Here is a 23,125-nt window from a genome sequence, read left to right as displayed (position 1 = left end):
CCCCACATGGGAATTTCACATCATTTTCCTCTCCCCTTTGATAATGTTTGAATACAATTTCTTTTCTTGGATGGTCAAAGAAATGCCAAAGATAATTCTGGACACCATTCCAAATGCTTTGTACTCTTCCCTAAGCTGCAGGATTCAGTGAGAAATTCAGCCTTCTCCTCCCCTGTCACGTGCTATTTCGCTAGTTGGATTGAAAATATTTTTTCTCCCCTTTATATTTTTACCAATATTTCACCTAAGCAGAATTTTCAACTTTTACATCCAGTTACATGGTTTGGCCAAACTTTCGTGGTAACTCTAAATTTAGTATTGTGCACTGGTATTTCACATACAGTATACTAGCTGACAATATTTCATTCTTTTTTCTTTCATATATATACACACACATATATATTCCACCAATCCTAATTTAAACATCTATATTAATATAGGCATTCCATATGTCCAAACAAATAGATACCCAAGCTAGATTGATTATTATAAGATATACATTCAAATATAGAAAGAATTGTAAGATCTCCAGATCATCGAGTAATGAGTGGTGGGTGTTTGTCTTTCCATACTTGGTGCATAAGTCTCCTTGCAACCATAAGGGCTCACTGGATCCACTCTTGTTGTCCATTTGTTAGTTATATTCCATCACAGGAATATAAGAGAGTCAGTGTGGCACAGTGGTTAGAGTGTAGGACTGGGACCTGGGAGGCCAGGGTTCAAATTCCCACTTAGCCATGAAGCTCACTGGGTGACCTTGGGCCAGTTTAACCTACCTCACAGGGCTGTTGTGAGGATAAATTGGGAGGAGGGAAAGGTTGGATATAAATGTAATCATCGTCATCATCATCATCTAAAAGTGTGTGAAATTTTAGATGATCAAGAGTTTTTCCAAAACAAAGTTAATACAAAACAAAGACAATCTCTTACCAGCAAGAAGAAACCATGGGACATAACCATATCATATGTGTTCAAAGAAGTATTATCAACATTACATCACCAGCATCTATCTGAGCTAGCCAATCCCTTCCTGTAAACGTGCTGGGGAGCCAAATATGCCCCAAACATCAGTTTTTGTTGAATCCATCTCAATTTTAAATCTAAAGAAACATTACATATCCATTACATATGCACTGGTATTTTTAAGGACTGGAAATAGGTAGGCACATTGTGGAGATTATCAACCCCCTGATTGTTTGGCTTTGTGTACTGAAGAATGGGTCCATCCCATAGGAGCTTGCTTGTACACAGGAAGAAGATTGAAAGGGTTTTATGGCACCCCAGTGCTCTTGTTTCCATCAAGGATCCCATTTTCCCCCCTTTTAAACTCCATGTTGGAGCAGTCCGGAATCAAAGTGAAAAGACAGCAGAGATTTACAAATTTAATCTCATTGAACAAGGGTGATAAGCCTGGTAATGCCGACTGCATATTCTCAGTGCTACTTAAAAAGGGTGAGATCACCAAGCCTAGAAAAGTGATGCATCTTCTTCCTTTATCTTCACACGACCCAAATCCAGAACTAAAGGCTTGCAAGTGACACTTAAAAAAAAATACAACCAACAGTGTAACAATTAGCCTGATTGCTTGCAGAGATCTTGCAATACTCTTCATTCGCTGTACTCACCGAGGGAATCAAACACCAAAACACACAAACAGTAAGACTGTTCAAGGGCCTCCCCCCCCATGATATGGGGCCTGATACAGCACTTCAGATTGGCCCCAATCTGAATAAGGATGAACTGGGGCTGATCTGGACCTGGGGCCCAAATTGATTCAGGGGGCCAGCCTAACTACCCTAACCCTAATGGTTGGAAGGGGTCTCCTTCCCACCCCTCCTGAACACATTTAATCATGGTTTTAAACCCTAATTCAACATGCATTCAGCAGGGCGCAGAGTTTCCCAACCTCTTTTTATTTTTTTTGTTGCTGGACTACAACTCCCATCAGCCCCAGCCAGCATGGCCAATGGTCAGGAATTATGGGAACTGTAGTCCAGCAACAAAATAAATAAATAAAAGGTTGGGAAACACTGGAAGAAGGAGCCCTGTCATTCAATCCTGCTAGGTGCTGCTTTGACAGCTTGCTCTCTGCAGAGAAGTGCTAGGAAAGCAGACTCTCCTCCTTCTCCTCTGCCGCCTGACTGCCCTGCCTTTTGACAGCTCCAGATCACTCTGTGTGGGCTAGCCTGACCCAGGGTGATCCAGGGTTGTCTTGACCTGATCTGGACAAAGGCCAGATTGGGCCAGTTTGGTCCAGGATCCAGGCTTTGGCCAGATCCAGTGCACAGCCCTAATAAAGAGCCTCCCTGATGAAAGGGGCAAATTCCACAAAGTTAGTGCCATGGAGAGATGCTATCTTCAAAGATATGGAGCACATGTTATGGAGCAGAAGGCCAGAGCTTGGAAAAGTTACTTTTTTTGAACTGCATCTCCCATCAGCCCAATCCAGTGGCCATGCTGGCTGGGGCTGATGGGAGCTGTAGTTTAAAAAAGTAACTTTCCCAAGCTCTGCATAAGGCTATCAATGATACAGCCAGCCCTACCATTATGCAGAGTGATCACCTCAAGTGGCAGAGTTTGGGTGCCACGGCCGCACAGCAGCTCCTCCTGAGCCGCTTGGCTCTTCTATTGGAGAACAAAGCTCTGGGCGCCACGTGGCCTATTTTGCAACCCCGTAACTAGACTGCTGCCCTGAAGTGCGGGTGAAGAGCACTTCTCATTTCCCATGACTGAAATAAGTCTCAGCTACCAGTCCAGTATATGCACAAATGAGGAAGGAGGAAGCAACGGTACTTTTTGCAGGGTGTCAATAAGGAAGATTGTGCCAGAAGAAGAGCATGGCCTCTGCTTGATCAGGCCAGTGGCCCATCTAGTCCAGCATCCTCTTCTCACCGTGGCCAAACAGGAGCTCCTAAGCAGGACTTGAGTGCAACAGCACTCTCCCCAGTTGTGATTCCCAGCAACTGGTATTCAGAGGCATGCTGCCTCCCAACGTGCGTCTCTAAGATGGATCAGGCAACAATAAAATGTTTCATACACTTTGATAATATTGCCATCCCTACCTCTGACCTGTGCATTTTCCCATTTGTTCTACCAATGAACAAAGAAACTCAGAGGGCCCAAAGACCTGGGATAAGCCAGCTACTCAGAATTTCAGTTCTTCTGGGGGGAAGCAAAAACACACAGAACTCAAACATTTTCCCCCAGCCCCCCAAGGGCTGTCTTAGGTGCCATTTCTTTGCCCCTTGTAAGAACAAATGGCTGAATTTCAATCCAAGTAGGAGAAGAATTTGGGTTCTTTGGAGGCTCACTTCTTCTTTGCCTTGAACTTTCACAAGCCCCCTGAAGTTCTTTTCTTTCTCTCTCTTTTTTTTTAAATGAGCCTGGCTCAGGAGAACTTCACCAGGATTCATAGGACCATAGGAAGCTGCCTGATACTGAGTCAGATCCTTGGTTCAACTAGCTCAGCATTGTCTACACTAACTGGCAGCAGCTCTCCAGGGTTTCAGACAGGGAGCCTTGACCCTTCCTATGCGGAGATGCCATGCATTGAACCTGGGACCTCCTGCATACAAAGCAGATGCTCCTCCTCCCCCAGGGCCCTTCTTCCGATGCAACACATCAATAAGGCAGAAGCCTGGCTAATTTGTTCCACTGGCTAATCTATGAAATCTGTTTAGAATCTAACTGTACACAAGACTCATTCCTACAATCCCAGGCATTACAAAATCAAAAAAGCAAACTGTTAAATAAAGCCAGTTTAAATAGAGGCGGAAAGATCCCCTGAATAATCAGAGAGACTTTTCTCACCTCATTTATCAATGCTGGGCAGTCACAAGGAAAGTGAGGCACATCGCTGTTGATGTCTGACCATCCTGCACCTTCTCCCCTGTCGGGCATCCAACAGCGCCGGGCAGATGAAAGTTATGGCTTCAGTCATTAGATAAAGCTCAGTATGCATAAGCAAACTGGAAGTGAGGTTGTTAACTCAAGAAAACAACCCTGACTTTAACTATGATAACTCTGGGAGCCCTCAGTGCAAGGTCCTTACAGTGTCATTGGCTTTATCTCATGTACTTTACCACTGAGCTACCTCTCTTCCTAGAGGTGACCAATTAACCAAATGCCCATGCTCCCCACAATCACATAGTCATCTGGAGCTGTTTTATTTTGCCTTACTCTCCGACACGTTTGGAACAGCATGAAAAAGAGCACAATAAATCAGTGCCCCAAAAATAACATATCTAAGCTTCCACTGTATTCTGAGAATATATGACATACTGTACAAGCTACTACATAAGGTTTTGGATGATGATGATGATGATGATGATTTCCCCCCCAAAGTTTAGGCCAAAAAAAAAAGCCTAGCCAGTGATAAACCCCACTAGGAAAAATGCCTCAATAATACTGTAATTAGAAACAACAGTATCCTGCAATGATAACATTTTCTTTTGACTGCAATGTGTATTTGTTGGCAGGAAGTGTATGAAGGGGTGGCCTCTTTGCATTGAGAAGGATACAAAGCACAGCATAACAGGTTCCTGAAATCTTCGCCCGAAGGCATGATTGCCTCTTGACAATAGAGAATGCAGATGACAGGGAGGGAGCATGTCAGAATCTACCAGCTGTCTGTGGCAACTGGGGTTTGGGAGGGTTATAAATAAAATCTTTGCTAAGCTATGTGGAAGTGAGAGCAAACTGGGAAGCATACCCAGAACAGGAAAAAAAGGCTCAAGTGGAGCCTTCCAGATCTTCAGGACTGGCACTGTTGTGTAACATTCATTCTGGAGACAAAAGTAAATAAGCGTGGTGGTCTAAGTGGCTTCCAGACGTGGGTTTAGTCCCAGTTTGTTTAATTTGTTGCTTTTTGCTTTAGAGTCACAATGATGAACTCTGTTCAATGCACTCAGCACACAGAATCATTTCAAATGGATTTGTACACAGAATTTGGCTGTTCTGATGTAATTGAGCTTTGGACCACCTCATGCATCAAGCACCCACTTATGTCTGATCTGCTTGTGCATTGTCAGGTGTTGGTTTTTTTTAAAAAAAAAGCCTGACTAATTATATGCAAAATTATGCACAAAATATGCATATTATACATATAATATGTATAAAAGAATCAAACCTCATGCACTGCTATATTTCTGCAATAGCGTAAGTATTAATACATATTTACTTTTTACAGCTATATGCATCAATATATGTATCTGTTTATGTGCTGATTGTTAGCATTGGAGCTGAATGATGGCAGAAGCTGAACTGTAACAGGATCCCTGCTGAATGATCACACTTTACCCTGGAGGACACAATCACACTGAGACTCTGGGTTTCAGGGAAACAAGAAAGCTTACATTTATTGTAGGAAATCCATACTGGATAGGAAAGGTCCTACTTCTAGCTAATTAAAGTTGGAGATGCAAAGAGCGCTGTTTGCTCTTTGTTTGCTGCAGGAGAGAGAGGCAAAAGGAAAGAGGTCTCTTCTCCCAAGGTGGGATGAAGAAGAAGGGAGGTGCAGGAAATGGGGTCAGCAACCCCTATCAGTCTAGCACGTGAAGTAAGGTCAGCACAGGTTGAGTCAAGAAGACAGTCTAGGAAACATGGAGGTGCCCCTCTCTATCTCCTTTTCCCCATGCAAACCCACCAGCCTCTCAAAACAAGCTGGGTTGCATCTCTGATTACTTTGGGAAACCTGGAGTGTTTGTGCATATAATGGGTGGTATTCAATGCTACTCCTACTCAGAGTAGATCCATTGAATTTAAATGGACATTAACTTGGGTTCATTAATTTCGGTCAGTTTAGTCTGAGTAGGACTTAGCTGAATACCACCCAATATTGTATGTATAATGATGCTTGTAATAATGTGTATAATAAGCTAGAATTGTTCACTTTTTGCAGAACCAGTAAAAAAATAATGACTTGCTTCTCGTCAAGATCAAGGAGAGAGATGGGTAATGGGGGAAAAAATCTTTTGGATAAGCTCAACACTGGTATTTTCAGATAATTCCATCCCTAGTTGGAATCACGTCTCTTTTTTTGCTGTTGCAATCTGCCCATTCCTTCTACCACGCTGTGCTGTATAATTGGCTACCTCATGATGCCCACAGTCAACTTGACAGTTCTGCCACTTGGGTTCTGCTAGACTCCCCATAAATCAACAACCATGGAGATATTCTTAAATGAGTGCAGGCACACACACCCTCACTCCCCAAGAAGATTTCAAAATGACTTAGTAGTTCATGGGGCAGGATGTGGAACAGTGAAGGGAAACCTGGGGGTGGGGGCAATATGTACGCCCTCTTAAGAATGCAGGAACATAGGAAGTTGCCTTATACCAAGTCAGACCAATCATCTATCTAGCTTAGTATTGTCTATGCTGACAGGCAGTGGCTGTCCAGGGTTTCAGACAGGAGTCTCTCCCAGCCCTGCCGTGGAGATGCTGGGTATTGAACCTGGGACCTTCTGCATGCAAAGCAGATGTTCCACAAAGGCAGAATCCTGGCTGACCTGTTTCGTTAGAGACTTTATGTAAACAGTTTAGAATCCAACTGTGTATAAGGCCCATTCCTACAATCCCAGAAGTGACAAAATCAAAAAGCAAACTGTAAAATAAAGCCATCTTAAATCAAGGAGGGAAGAACCCCTGAATTAGAGGCTCTCTTTTCACCTCATCAATGGCGGGCAGTCACAAGGAAAGTGAGGCACATCACAGCTGATATTGGACTATCCCTGCTCCTTCTCCCCTGTCTGGCATCCAACAGCACCAGGCAGATGAAACTTATGACTTCAGTCATTAGATAAAGCTCAGTTTTCCTAAACAAACTGGAAGAGAGGTTGTTAATTCAGGAAAACAGCCCTGAACCTAACAATGATAACTCTGGGAGCCCCAAAATGAATATGGTGATTGATTAACGCTTGCAAAATGGCTAAGTACTATTCAAATATAAGCCTGCAAGATCCTTGAAGTATAAAAGGAGGCATTATGATCAGTCTTGCAAGCTGCAACACAGATATGGATTTCATTGGGTTTATTCAGCAAAGTCACTGACAGGAATAGAAGGAGCTGTAAGTTTCAGTCATCTCAGCTTCTTTTTTCCAGTCTTAGATTCAATTCTCCACATTTCTGCAGCAATTTACTGTACACATTTTTTACATACAAAATCCTCATGAAAATTCTTCAGCGTTGTAGTGTGCATTTCTCCTAATGAAGACATTTTTGTGTGGATTTGATTAATGTGCACATTCCTGCAAGCAATTTCTCCTAATATAATTATTGTATGTTATTTTCACTAATATATTCATTTTTAAGCACATGTCCCCTTAATACATGCATTTTTGTAAACATTATTAGGTTGGAGAACTGCACTGCAAAATTTCGATAAATGCACATTTTGAAGGACGGTTGTGTTTCAGTTCTCATATTGTTGCGGAAAGTTCAAATACGGTAAATTCGGCTTTAAATGCAAAGTGACTGAATTTCCCCCCCGTCCCTAGTCCCTGTGCAAGCGTAGTGACTTCCACTCAACACAGTGAAAATCCCCCTCCTTCTGCTCCCCCTGGGCATCCCCACCCTCCCCCACAGTCTACTTCATAGGCTAGAAGGAACCCTCACAGCAGATTTGGGGGAGTGCAGGGAACAAACAGGGGGAGGTGAGGGAAGGGGAATTCAACTGCATGAGCAGAAGTTGTTTGGCCCATGCAGTGACTACATTGGATAAAACCCACTGACTACTTTGCATCTGGATGCAGATCCACATCCATACTGTACACACGGTTCCCAATCCAGTTTGGGAATCTGGATGCAGAAACATCCTGCCACTCCCTTAATGGCTACAATCCACCAACTGTGTAGCCTCCATTCATTTTTACATGGCAACCCCATGTGCCATTACTAGGGCATCAGGCACATTGAACTCAGTGGGATTTACTTGCAAGTAAACATGCATAGGTTTCCTTAAGTATCTCTTACAAGCGCCATTGAAATCATGCCAGAGCAGATGCTGTACCATATTGTTAAGGTACCTTTCCTAAAACAACCTCCTTCCCAACCTAGAGAGCACCCCTATGCCCTATTTTATTTCACCTTTTACATGGAAAAAAGAAAAGAAAAACAAAATTTAATGTGTGCCTTATATATTTTATGAAACAGGATTGTTGGCCCAGAAATAATGTTGAATGAGTGAGCCCAATTAAAACAGTATCCTCTTCCAAGAAGTGTCAAGTTTTCATCTCCCACCCCAGTCTGCAGGTCACGGTCACACACACACACACACACACACACCCCAGCCATATTAGCACTCATGTATGTATTTTTAAACAGGGAGCCGGAGCGAAAGTCATTCTCTGTAGGTGCTTGTTTAAATGAACTGCAACAGAAATTGCCGTCCTTCCTCGTTGCCGTTTGCTTCGTTTTCGCCATTCTTCTCTGTTATGCTTGGGTGGTCATATTTTGAAATTTCCCCAGGACCAGTCACGTTTCTCATCACATCTGAGAGATGCTGTGCTTTGCATGGCAATTAGGGCCTTTCTTTGTTTCATCTCCTGAGCTGTTTGCTCTGGCTTCCTGCAGTACATTCGGTACTAGAGGCTGTGGCTTGCAATGCTGGCAAAAGAGGTAGTTTTCCTACAGGACTCAACAATTCAGTGATTACTTAGGAAAATAGAGAGGAGGAAAAATTGCTAGTTTGCATCGCCCTTATTATTCTGTTTACCCTCACTCTTTTCCTAAGGAGTAGTGTCGTTTGCTGGCATAATTCATTGTCCACATGGAAGAGAGTATGTGGGCCAGTTCATATATTATGGTGTCGATTATTTATATCACATAAATGATATGTATCCTACATTTCTGGTGGACTTCCAACTGATTGGCATGCATTTATCTGGAACAAACTCTGATGGAAATGTGAAAGAAAAATGTACATGGAAAATTAGATTTCTAATACAGATGCTATTAAACTGAAGGTGAGTTTCACTTACAAGCATTCCTCCCTTGTGAACCCCCCATTCTAGTAATTATTGGAGGGTACCCAAGATGGGATGAAAATCTTGACTGTTCAGTGTGAAGGCAGGACTCATTAGCCTTACTTGGTTTTGGTTTTGTGGCATCATTACCTAATCAAATCTAATTGGCTATGAGGTATTGCCAGGATGCTTATTCAGAGTGAAGGCATGGCTTCATGCCATCACTCCAGTTTGGCTTCATGATGGCATTGCATCACTTAATCTGATTGACTTTATGATGAGATGATGATATCACATTGTCTATGAGATCCCTGATTAACTGGGATTACTTTATGAAACAGCCCTTTTAAAAAGTGTCAAACCTGCAGACTGGGGAAAGAAGCAGCTGTGAACAGGTTGTGGCCAGAAAAGATTTAAGCAAGGGGGGTGATACTCCATCCCCACTCCAAAAATACCTTATTTTTCCTTGAATGTTTTTGTGAGTTTTTAATGGTATAGACCTACATTGTACTAGAAGTATTTTGAAATCTTTCAGAATAATTTGACAAGCATTTTCTAATGTTAAATTTATAACAACGATCAACTCACAAACTCTGTGTGTGTGTCCATGTGTGTACATATGTACACATACATACACACATATACACTGGGTAGATTTTTCAGCTGGGATGACCAGTAAGTATGCATATCCAGCTATGTGTTGGCAAACAGCTGACACATGACTTCTGTCTGCTCAGATCCTGCTGTTTGATTACATGAGCTGAGCAGACAGAAGTAACCTACCAGTCTGCCGCTGGATTATCTCATGGCCATTGCCAATTGTTCCTTTATAAACTAGCACCATGTCACCTTGGTAATGGATAGAAGGATGGGCCATGTGGCACTGGCCCAAACATGTCATTACTTCCCACCTCACATGCAACATGGGACATACAGTCATGCTGAAGGTGACACTATGTGACATGACCACCTGTCAATCACCTGACATCATGACGTCAGGGTGACTCATTCTTAAGTTACTGCTGATGATTGGGGCTGACTTCGAGCTCTGCTTTCTTCAGGGAACAGCTGTGCTACTTTGTTCCAGATCTGTGAAAAATAAAGATTTGGATTGATGGAGACCTGTTTTATGGTGATTACACAAACTCTCCAGAACCACCTGTCAAAGGAGGGCTGCCTTGTTACTTCATTCCTAAAATAGTGGGCTTAGATTCTCCTCCTCATTACTATAATTGTAATTGTTGTTGATATCATCACTATGAGTACTGCTAATAGGTGGAAATAGCAAGGAAGCAGATTGTGTCTAAACATTAAGAGAAACATCCTAAAAGTAAGAGAATTCTCACTGTGGAACTGGCTGCCTTGGGTGGTGGTAAGTAGAGGATGGACAGCCATTTGTCAGGGATGCTGTAGTTGCAAGATTCCTGGATTGCACAGGCGGTTGGACTAAATGATCTCAAAGGTACCTTGCAGTAATTATATTACACCAAAGCTGTTGCAATAATTAGTGTCCCTTTAATTGTGTGTGAGTGTGAGAACTGTAAGTGATTTTATGCAGTATGTTTGCAATTTGTTTTTTGTTTTTTTAAAAAATCACCGAATGAATGTTAGAAAATATTTTGTCTCAAGCACTGATGGGATCATATACACATGACTGTGTGCTGTGTTGCCATGTCACAGAGAATTAAGTCTTGAAGCCTCATCAGTTGTGAAGGAATCATTTATGCCAAGATTGCTTCTTGTCTGTTGTTCATGACAAATATAGTTTCACCTTCCAGCCTATTAAAAGCTAACTCATTCTGTTCTACCTTTCCTTCCTCCGTTTGTTTAGTTGTTTCTTCTTATCTGCCTGTTCTTCATTTTATTTTAAGATGTTTACCAATAATACCCTTTATTCACCCTGGAGACAAACCATCTGAGCTGCAGAATTCAGAATTTCCAAGAAAGAAAAATTGAGCCTTTCTATCATAGAAAGGTCAAAATAAAGAACTTCCACTCTCCTTTGAAAAAAAAAAAGGAAAAGCTGTGCCCAGCCTGATGCACACCAGATGGTTTGGACCACAACTCCCATCTTCCCTGATCATTGGTCAGGGCTGATGAACAGAGCTAAAGGTGGTTAATCAGGCTGGTTGTTTGGGCTCAATCAGCATCTTACACCCTAGGCTCAAAACTAGTCGTGAGTTCTGAGAGCGTTTTTGGGAAAACGGCTAACAAAAATCTATCCTGTTGAAACTTAAGCATGCTGCTCTTTGTGTCCTCAGCTGTGGCTAGAAACTGCCCCCCCCCTTCTTTTAGATGTTAGCCTACTGAGACATGAACTGAAGACTCCTTGTTCATTTCTGCTCTATATACCTGTTTCTATTCATAAAAAAGAAAAGTAGCAGCCCTCAACCACACCTGTAGGTTTCTCAAGCACTTTTGATATTGTAGCACAAGGCTGAAAGCAGCCACTCGACTGGTTACCTGTGTTGAGGGAGAATCTCCTCTAAGCTGCTAGGCAATTTGCATTTGCTGAACACTGCCCCAGGTAGCAAGCCAAATAACTGCAGCCTGCCATGGAATAATCTTCCAAATCTGGCCTGGCTCCTCCTACCCGGGCTGTCCATTGGTTTCTCCTGGGCAAGGAGGAGTATACAAGGGTTTACTTTCCCAGCTGACCCTTGCTTGAGTAGCAGGGTCTTCCTGAGCTCTGGTGCTTCCTAAATCCTGACATGGTCCAATACAGGAACTGAAACTCCACCATCCTTTGAAATTCACACGTTCAGATTTTGCAATCTAGTTCGCCAACCAGGCAATGTTTACAAAAATGCATATGTCAGTGGACATTGTACATAAAAATGAACACATAAGTGAAAATAACATACAAAATTGCATTATATGAGAGAAATTGGTTGCAATATAATTGTGGTACATTAGTCAAAACTGCCTGTAAAAATGTTTTTATTGGGAGAAACTTGCACTAAAATGCTGGCACGTTTTCATGAGGATATTTTTTTTTAAATTCACAAGTTTATTTAAAGGTAAAGGTGTCCCCGCACTTATAGTGCGAGTTGTTTCCGACTCTTAGGGTGACGTCTTGCGACGTTTTACTAGGCAGGCCGTATATATGGGGTGGGATTGCCATTTTTCCTCCAAGGAGCTCAAGGCAGTGTACAAACATGGTTCTCCCCCTCCTGATTTTATCCTCACAACATCCATATGAGGTAGGTTAGGTTGAGAGACAGTAACTGGTCCAAGGTCACCCAGTGAGCTTCATGGCTGAGACAGGATTTGAAACCTGTCTCCCAGTCCACTATACCACACTGGCTGCAGATTTCTGCACATAGCTGCAGAAATGTGGAGAACTTAGTTTTAGATTGGAAAAATTAGAAAAAAAGAGAACTGAACCTGACAGATTATTCCATCCTTACTTGCAATAAACAAACATAGGTGTGCATTGACAGGTAGACTGGCACTGGCATCTAAAAATGTTTCTAGGTTGGTATCTTTTGTGAGCTTAATTGCAAGATTGGTGAAGCATGTATTGGCCCATTTACATCTGGAGTTTAAACAGATTCCAATTCTGTGTATGGCATCAGTCAAAATAAATGGAAATAGAAAAGTCTGCCAAGACCACTATTGGGGAATTTCCCTGAAGTATTCTCAGCCGCCTAATATATCAGTGTCTTCTTCTTGTCTGTTCTTGATGGGGTCCAGCAGCAGGTCAACATCCTAAGGTAAAAGAAAGGCTTCTCAAAGTGAGCAGCAGTCAGGGAAAGAAAATTAATGGGAGTCAGCATCTGCTGATCTCTCTGACAATAAGGAATTTTCACGGCCAACATTTATATAAAGCACAAGATGCAGTCTCCGCAAGAAACTAGATTTCAACTTTCTGCCCCGGGATGCCAAAAATATTTCAGCAGGAAATGCTAAAGGAAGTTGAACTTTGAATTATAATTTCAGTGACTGTCTAGCAGAATGGATTAACACTCGGCATGGCACCTTTTGAGGCATTGGGTTGACTCTTGCTGGATAAAAACCTGTCTGCTTTGACAGATGAAAAAGGTCACAAGTGAAGCAATGTCAGCTGTTAGCCCAATCTTAAAAAAAGAAAAATTCTGTATTAGGTGATAGATAGATAGACAGATAGACAGATAGATAGATAGATAGATAGATAGATAGATAGATAGATAGATAGATAGATAGATAGATAGATAGATAGATAGATAGATAGATAGATAGATAGATAGATAGATAGATAGATAGATAGATAGATAGATAGATAGATAGGCATTGCCCATCCCTAACATATACCAGAATAGTTGACAATGGACATGACAGTCAGTTGATATATTTTACAGAAGGGCCATACTTTTGCATTTTTCTATCAGATTGGTTATCTAATTTATTCCCCCCATCCAATAGATTTCAACTGACAAGACCGCCTGTTAATTTAGGCTGCATTAAGAGAACAGAAGTACATTTCCTGGCCTTTTAAACAGCCTTCAGCTGCTCAGAGACGTCTCTGTAGCAACTGGTTTGCATTTTGCAGTCTATTTTTCAAACTTTTCCAGCAGAGAGAGAGAGAGAGAGAGAGAGACATCGCCAGCTGAAGCCTCTTTTGATATAAATGGGGATTTCTACTTAAAAACCAATCTGTCTCTGGACAGCCCAATAGTTGGAAAGCTTTCTAATAGAGTTGCAAAGAGCTTTTTACGATCTGAGATTTGTCACCGTCGTGCGTCTGGCAAACATGCCTTGTCTGTGCCAAGAAAGAACGACTTGGCTGTACGTCTTCAATAGATTTTTGGAAAGAACTGCTCATCTTCTTTGGGTGGCCCAGCACAAATCATGCACATGCAAAGAGTTGCAGTGGTCAATGACCCCCCACCCGTTTCCTTTTTGGAAAGAGATAGTAAATAGATGCAGTGAGGGCCACTGAAATTTTCACACCTAAAACAAACATGACTCTTCCCCATCCTGGTAAGGATTGGAGCTTGCTTAAAAAAAAAAAGTCACATGGAGGTAGCAATAGGAACAGGAAAAATGATGTCCCCTCTGAAATCTTAAGAGCATAAGAAGAGCCCTACTGGATTAGAACAAATCAGGCCCATCTGGTTCAGCATTATGTTCCCACCAAAGCCGAGCACATGCCTGTGGGAAGCCCACATGCAGGACAGTACTCACCCCACTAGTGATTCCAGCAACTAGCATGAAGAGGCATACTGTCTCCAAGGTAGAATATCAGCACACCACTGTCACCATAAATAGGTCTCTGGCTCCACCCTTTATGAGCAAAGACACTCTTGGTCATGATGGTCGGCAACTGGTACTCAAAGACATACTGCCTCTGATACTGGAGATAATATATAGCCATCGGGACTAGTAGCCATCGAGAGCCTTACCCTCCATAGAATAGTCTAATCCTCTTTTAAAGCTCTTTAAGTTGGTGGCCCTGACTACTAGGGATGGGGGAGAAATTCGATTCAGTTTGCATTTAAAGCCAAATCGATGAAATTTGCACTATTGTTTCCGCTGAAACAGTATGAGTACCCAAACACAGCCATCCATTGGAATTCACACAACTAAATTTTGCAGTGCAGTTCTCTGACCAAACAGCATTTACAAGAATGCATATATTATTATTGTTATTGTTATTATTAATCATAATCATAATCATAAACCACATTTTCCACAAATACACATGTGCTCAAAGCGGTTCACACAAATAGTCCAAATGCAATAGGACAACACATAATAAAAAATGTAAGCACTACATTAAGAAATATATATATATATATATATATATATATATAAATGAGCATAAAGCTCAACAACAAAGCCAAAGCAAAAATATTTAAAAACTATCCCCCAAGCTAATACAAAAATCTCTTCCATCCCCTGAACCCCCATAGCTCAACCCAAAGGGCCAGAAAGTCTTCTGAAAGAAGCTGCCTTTGAAGGCTTCCAGGGCTGGAGGGTGGGGCAAGGCAGGTGGAAACAGCCCTCCCCTGATGACAAACCGAGTCTCTCTCCCCTCATAGTCCTTCTCCTGAAGGCAGCTCCCTTTTTTATGGTAGGTAAAAGTATGCGTAACAATGAATTTAGTGAAAATAACACAAAAATGCACTATATTAGGAAACATTCCTTGCAAAAATGTGCACTTGAGTCAAAATGTGTTTATTAGGAGTAATTCACACTAAAACACTGAAGAATGTTCACGAGGATTTTTTAAAAAATCACAAAATTGTTGCAGCAATGCAGAAAGCTGAATTTATGATTGGAAACATGAGAAACTGAGAGAACCGACAGATCTTTCCATCCCTCTTCAGTACATCTTGTGTCAGCAAATCCCATAGTTTAACTGTGTGCTGTTGTATGAAGTACTTTCCTTTGTTTCTCCTGAATATCCCACCACCCTCCAGCTTCATGGGATGACTTCTGCTTGAAGTGTTATGAGAGAAGGAGAAAAACCTCCCGCTATCCACTTTCTCCACACTAGGCATAATGTTCTGCATACTAATCTGAAGCACAAAGGGACTTAATGTGAGGTTGCCCTTGCATAGATAGATTGCATTTTTAGGACTGCAACATTTAATTCAGGGGTGGCTGAGTTGTTGGGGATTTGTTAGCCTGACATTTGGCCAACCCTTCAAGAACTACAGGCCCGTGGTGGGTGGAGCCAAAAGTAGGTGGGGCCAGGCACACTCTACAGACACACTCTCTTGCATGTGCACATGACATGCATGTACAGGACATACACACTCACAGAGACACACAGAGGCCTCCCCCATCAGTTGATTCATGCAGATCAGGTGAAGAAGTCGTGACCGCCCCCCGTTTATTAGATGATCTATCTGATAAGTGGAGATGGGTCAGTTTGTATCCCCAATGCAGCCCTGGGCTAGGTGGAGAGATTTCAGCCTCACTTCCCAGCCCAGTGCCTTGATGGAGATTCAAACTGTCTCCTCCATGCTAATCAAAGAGATCATCTGATGAGTGGGAAGGGGTGATTTAATGATTTAAATTTCCACCACAGTGCTTTGCTGACCTGAGAGGTTTAAACCTCTCTGCCAAGCCCAACACTGTATCTAGTTTGAAAGGAATTATTTTCACCAACAGCAATATCATTGGGGCTTGTGGGTCCAGAGGAAACTGTTATGGAGTGGGGGGAGGGGGCTCCCAACCTAAGGGCCCACCTCCCCTGATTTAATTGGTTACCTTAGTGAGATTAATTTTTGAAAGGTGCCTAGATTAAGTGGGCAGCCAAGTGGGTTAAGGGGGTAAAAGACCAAAACACAAAGTCACTGCTTTCTACACATATAACAATAAACTGGGGGTGGCAAGCACCATCTTAAAAGAGGCACTCTCCTTTTGCTGTCCTGCAGGATGGAATTATTCTTTGAAAAGTACGAAAGGAAGACTGCTTTTTGCTTCAGAGCCATTGTTTTTGCTTACATGCAAATTTAATTATTAACCAACTAAATCCCAGACCAACATTTGTATAATCTGGTGAAAGCCCTGTTATTTTTAGCATGCAGTGCCTCACCACTATAAAATCACCCAAGGCGATCTAAAAAGACATGTAGCAATAATCTGCCATAAAGTACCTAAACCTAATTATATTTTCCGCATGTAAAATCCTCATTAAAATAAGGAATAAGTAGCATTGCTATTAGAATGAGGTTGCTATCTTTGTGCAGCAAGTGATCTCCATACGCGTGTGCCTTCTTCCAAATTTTACCTTGCAACCACAATTGGAGAAACAAGAGATATCTGACACGCATAAAGTGGGCTGATGTCAGGCCCATAGTTCATTTGTAGAGCACCTGCCTTGCATTCAGAAGGTCCCAGGTTCAGTTCCCAGCATCTCTAGGCATTGCTGGGAGAGGCTCCTGCCTGAACTCTGTCCAACCCTCAGGACAGCCACCAGTCACTCCCCATCCTTGCTGCTTTGGGCCAGGCAGCCAAGCTGGAATGGGAGACTTTCCATTGTATAAGTGGGGAATGTTTCTAATTTTATATGATAACATCTATGTTATATGCACATTTACCAAAGCCCGTTGGAGATTCTGTGTGGTAGTCAAATAAGTCCCATTCAGAGTAGATCCGCTGAAATGAATGAACCTAAGTTAGTCACAGTTTTTCCATTGAAATTAATGAACCAAAGTTAATCTTGTCCATGGACTTCAGTGGGTCTACTCTGAGTAGGACTAACTCTGAATGCCATGTTATGTATATAGATAGGAAAATGTGCACAGTGCTCTCTTTGTGGAATAATTATGTGCACATTCTCCATGTGGCCTGGTGAATGTGCATAGTGGCCAATTACTATGTTCCCCTTAACATCTACACTAATAACTCCAGGATGGATTTTGTAGTCCTGTGTCTGAAGAGGGTGGGAAGAAACTAAGAGAGGTAAGAAACTAAGAGAGGTTAAGTACTCTGTTGCTGGCTGCTGTTTAAACAGAGAACCAAGTGGCAATTTTGCAATGATCACGGCTCAAATATTTGGCTGTTTCACGATTCATAAAATGATTGCTCTGAAGCTCTTTACTTATCAGGGTGACATGATGTGATTGATGACTCTCCAAAAGTTTGAGGTTGTCTTACTACTCATTTGAAATGCAAACTGAATAGAAAATCTATAGCTTATTGTGGTGTATTTTAAAGTAAAACCAGGCACCTCCATTGACCTCCTATTTACATTTCCTTGAGAGGGAAAGAACAACCGCCACAAAAGCTATCAAGAAACATTTCACAGCAGGCAAATTAATTGGTTTTTACTGTATTTGAATGGAACAGTTGTCAAATAAAACATGCCATGACAGTTAATAGTGTCATTTAAAGGCATGAAATTATTGGCTTATTTGTTATTGGATAAAAACAAAGACAAACACTTTGTATTAGGAAGTTTTAATGTGTTTAAAATCCTCGTTAGGGATTTATGGACATTCTTGCTTAGCAGAGCGCCTCATTAATTTGAGGCTAAACAGTTACTTCTGTGTTACAATTCCAGCATTTTGATGTGTGTGTTTGTATGGGTGGTGTTTTTTTTTAACTGTTTTTAACTCTCCTGTTTTCTTTAATTAGATCTTGCATTAGAACTTGGGCTGTACACTGCTGGAAATGTGGGATGTAATTAATGTGATTTATAAATCAAATGGAAGTGAGTTATTTGAGGATCTCCATCTCTCTGCACATTTTAGGGAAAGGTTAGAAAGTGTGATGTGTAAGCACATACATATCTAAGAGATTTCCAAATCTCAGGAAAGGCTAGAGACCTCAGTGGTGAATGCATTTAGCAATGTCTCGTGGCATCAATAGATCAAAGTGGTTTAATGAGAAACTTAACTAAAGAGGAGATAGTAAAAATCCTGTTAAAATCCATACTTTTGCTTAAGTTATACTTTGTAGGAAAGAAGGCCTACTTCAGCTCATTTCACAGCCTCAACCATGGGCAATTATTATAATGTCACCACCAATGCCATCCAATTGGCCAATTGGTAGGGATGGAAAGATCTGTCCATTTCGGTTCTCTCAGTTTCTCACTTTTCTAATGTTAAATTCAATTATCTACATTTCTGCAGCAATCTACAATTTTTTAAAAAAAATCCTCATGAAATTTCTCCACTATTTCAGTGTGAATTTCTCCAAATAAACAGATTTTTGTATGCAGTTTTGACAAAGGTACACATTTTTGAAAGCCATTTCTCATCATTGCATGCCTTTTTGGATGTTATTCTCACTCATATATTCATTTTTATGGACACTTTCCCAAATATATGCATTTTTATAAATATTGTTTAGTTGGCGAACTGCATCCCAAAATTCTAATAAATGCAAATTTTGAAGGACGGCTGTGTTTCGGTTCTCATATTGTTTCGGAAAGTGTGAATATGATAAATTCTGCTTGAAATGCGAACTGAATCGAAATTCTCACCCATCCGTACCAATTGGCAATTATAATCATGTGACTCTTCTCTCACACTGCTTCCATTTATAAAAGTAGACGTGGAACTGAGAGGTTTGTTCCAGATATTACTTCAGTCTGCATGCTTTTTTATCCTTCTTTGTGTATATTTTTGACTTCAAGTATTTCAAAACCTCACCTTTTGACAAATATTTCAAAGACTCACCTCAAAACCTCACCTTTACACTTCATAAATGTATTTAAATGAATTGATAGGCAAATGAGCAGTTGTCTTTTATTTAAATGCTAGAAGACCGTAGTAAACATGGTGTGTTGGAGAATCTTTTCCGTCTTTCTGTAACACCCCACCATTCCCTTTTAAATTTCTGCCTAAAATCACACAGAATTAAAATTTCCATATATGTCCATTGTCCGGAATATCATGGACATTACAATGTAATCAATACCTGTGACCTGTCATATTTCTGAATTCCTAAAGGTATCTATTCTAGCTATGTTTGGAAGCACAGCTTTGGACTGGATGGATCTTAGTCTGATCCAATAAGGGCAGGAGGTAGATTGAGATCTGTTGGTAGCTGTCATGGTGATTTGCAGTAGCTCTGCAAGGGTTGTGACTCCCAATTGTTTTAACGGTAGCAATGACTCAAAAGGTTACTCCTTCCTCCATAAAGAATCACTGCATGGAAAAATGGGAGAACTTCCATCACTGAAGTAACATGTGAAGCAACATAGGAAAGTGACTTGTACTGAATCAAACCATTGGTCCATCTAGCTCAGTATATTGGCAGTGGCTCTCCAGGGGTGTGACATGAATCTTTCCTAGCCTCACCTGTAAGTGCTGGTGACTGAACCTTCTCCATGCAAAGCAGATGCTCTACCACTGAGCTATGACCTTAGTGTCCTTACAAGGAGTCCTTAGTGCCTCCAGCTGTCAGCTATGAGGACATGGAAGCCTGTGGATCGTTCCACAGGCAGCTGAGCAGGTAAAGATGTCAGAAAGGCTTCTTCCCCCTCCAAAAAAGTTGCTCACAATAAGGGGCCAACCTCATCAGAAGCTTTATATGGCAAGATAGAGCCCCACTGGTTCCTTGTGTCACCTGACGTCTGCTGGGCTGAAAGCTATAGTAACATTTTTCCAGACATCTGGAGAGTTAATGTTGCAGTGTTGCTGAGATCAGGCTTATAGTTCATGCCAACTACCATTATGGCATAGGCCATTACAACCCTGGGCCGTATTGCCAAAATCCCTGGTTTGAGGCATCCAGGTACCTTATATCATCCTACTCCTAAATTAGCAATATCCAGCCCAGTAATGCCTTCGGATTTGGTGCGATTTGGTGCCCGTGAAAGAGACCAAAGTCTTTAAGACATCCTACATATGTCTTTGAGGTGGAATCCCTTGGCTGTGGCCTCACTTTTTATTTGTTAATGGAAGAGCCATACTCACCCAGCTGGAAGAGAGAGAGAGATGAGACAGTAAGGCCTTCTCCATCGGTCACATTAGGACCAATTGCTATTTGGCTGCTCCCCTGCCCATAACTACTCTGTAAGCAGCCATCCTCCCCGCACACACTGCATTCTAGATATTGGTGAGATGATGACAAAGGCACTTCAGTCAACCTCAGTGGGACCAACTGCTCTTAGGCTTGCCTCCCAAAACAGTCTCACACAGTGCCTCTGGCATTTGGATGTGCTTAGTTTCCACTTCCCTCTCTGTCCCCACACCTTTTGTATTGTGACTATTTTAATTGTAATCTGTCATTTTATTTAAACTGAGGACTATTTCAGTGCATTTGCAGAAAGTCTGTATACATAAATGTAGTAAATACAGCTGTAATCCTATAACAGCTTACCTGGGAGTAAGCCCCACGGAACTTAATGGGACCTATGTCTGAATAGATATGTATAGAATTAGTTGTTTTGATGCCTTTGTATGCAAGGGACTTTTTGCCAGATTAAAATTACATATGGAGATATGCCCATATTGCATTGCCGTTTGCATTAAGCCACCCCCTGACCTTCTACTTAATGGATGTTCTTCAGGAATATGCGGAAAAGTGGTGCTTTGTGTGGAATATAGTACAAACATTTTGTTGTTGAGTGCAACTTAATGACACTATTTGTCTTCCATTTTTACTATTATAAATGAAGCTTGTTTGCTTTTCAGACTGACTACATATTTCCTCTTTCCTCTTCTAGGTTAGCCTTCCCAATGATCCCAGCTGTGTGGAGGAAATATTGCGGGTAAGTTGAAATTATTCCATCCTGTGTGATTATAAAGTTGAGAGGAGGAGCGGATGTGTTGTGGACTTAGATCTGGGACACCTCAGTTCAAATCTCTGTAGGATGATTGTGGCCACATCTGTGCTATACATTTAAAGTATTATTATACCACTCTAACAGACATGGATCCCCCACCCCCAAAGAATCCTAGGAACTGTAGTTTGTTACAGGTGCTGAAAGGAGGCCCCTATTCCTTTCACAAAGCTACAGTTCTTAGCTACAATCAGTCCCTCTTCCCAGGGAACTCTGGATCCCATGTGATCAGATCCCACATGAAAATAGCGACAGTCTGGAAGCACCCTGGGTATCTCGAAAAATATCTACTCCAAGAACATTGCTACTCTAGTTAGGAACACATATTCCATCACTGTGAACAAATAGCTGGACAGGTGTGATATTAATTAAAAGCTTCATAGTCTTGAGCAAAAACAAAACCTGCCTATAATTAGAATAAAATGACTAGAGTTAAATGAACAAAAGACTATAATTTATTCTCTCCTCTCTCCTTCTGATGACTGGATTCAATCTAATGACATTGGAGAATATGTAAATTGATCAGCAGGTGAAAATGCCCTTGACTGAGTAAATTATATGCAGTATTACCTTTCTCGTACCATTTGAAAAAGCACTAATCGACTTAATATGTCCCAGCCATAGCTGAGGTGACTTGTTCACAAAGCAAAATTAGCCTACTAATAGGTTTATCGCACCATCCCCTCCCTCCATGCTACCCCATTAATTGTTTCCTCTTCTGGCTTATTAAAAAAAGAAAAGGATTCTGGAAATCAGTGCATAAGACGAGGGCGCTGCTTGCATTTTGAAACACACTGGTGCATCGTCTAGCAGAAGTGCAGATGTGTCTAGTAGCCCACAAGCCCTTTCAATATTTTCTTGTGGAATCTGGAAGTTTTGCTGGAAAGAGGTCACAGGGGAGAGGAGAGGAGATGATTTGAATTTCAAATGGCTTTCCGGACGTCATTGGGGAAGTGAACAGCAAGCCGCCCAGTCTAGTAAATCATGTGAGTCTGTCAAATGTGGGAACACCTTGGGAAGGATGTGGTGTCAAATATTAGTAACTTAGCAACCTAGCCCTTTTGCTGTCTGCAGAATGAGTAAGAACGGGCACTTTCCAAAGGAAGAGTAAATAAATCAACCCTTATGGCAGGAACAGGCAGGGCTAGAGATGGGAGACTTTAGACCTTTTCACTGCTGGCCTGCATGGTACAAGTCAGAGAGAGATTCCTGGGCTGTGATGTCCCATTGGCTCTTGGAAGAACTCTAACAGCATCATGGTCAGGCTGTTTGGCAAATGTTATTAGACCTAACACAGAGATGGACTCCTCCGGCAGCTGCCAAGGACTCATTGCCCTAATAGGACTCACTAATGATGTCTGTCTTGGGCAGCTTTTTTCCATTACTTTGATGACCACTGTAGCAGCAGGGGCCTGTCATTTAAATTTCCCATCATGCCTCAGTGCAAGACTGGACACTGTGGAGCATTATGCGACATGTAAATGGTGGCTCCAAGTCATAGGTGCTCTTACGAGTGCCATTGCCAGTACTGCCATGCGCCACCAGAGAAGTCCATCAGAGCTCATAGGAGAGGCCCACCAAAGGAGGAGGTTGCTCACCAAGAGCATCCTGAAACCTCAACCTAGCTCTAACCAAGTTGGGAGGCAAAGCTTTAGAGGCAAGGAAAAGTGTGTCAGCATAGAAACATCATAAGGTGAAGCAAAGGAGATCCAAGGCCAGTCCCAGCAAGGACCAGGAATAGCACCTTTGTGTCCCATCACCATTAGAAATGCAGTGGTTGGGCATGAAGAATGGGGCATTTCACTGGGGAAGTGCCATAGCTCAATGGTAGAGCATCTGCTTTGCATGCAGAAGGACTCAGATTCAATCTCTGGCATCTCCAGGTAGGGCTGGGAGAGACCCCTGTCTGAAACTCCAGAGAGCTGCTGCCAGTC

General features: G+C 41.8%; 1 protein-coding gene across 3 annotated transcripts in view; it reads left to right on the top strand.

Annotated features, from left to right (window-relative positions):
- Nucleotides 1–23,125, top strand: part of AFF2 (ALF transcription elongation factor 2) — a 446,876-nt gene that overhangs the window by 230,591 nt on the left and 193,160 nt on the right. For all 3 annotated transcript variants that reach the window (XM_061598696.1, XM_061598697.1, XM_061598695.1), the window contains exon 4: nt 21,075–21,119. In XM_061598696.1, coding sequence (XP_061454680.1) covers nt 21,075–21,119 — 45 coding nt within the window. The remainder of the gene's footprint in view (nt 1–21,074; nt 21,120–23,125) is intronic.

Source organism: Rhineura floridana, chromosome 16, assembly GCF_030035675.1.
Source record: "Rhineura floridana isolate rRhiFlo1 chromosome 16, rRhiFlo1.hap2, whole genome shotgun sequence".
In the NCBI taxonomy this organism is placed as follows: Eukaryota; Metazoa; Chordata; class Lepidosauria; order Squamata; family Rhineuridae; genus Rhineura; species Rhineura floridana.
The sequence above is the reverse complement of the archived record's forward strand: the minus strand, read 5'-3'. Positions and strand labels throughout refer to the sequence as shown.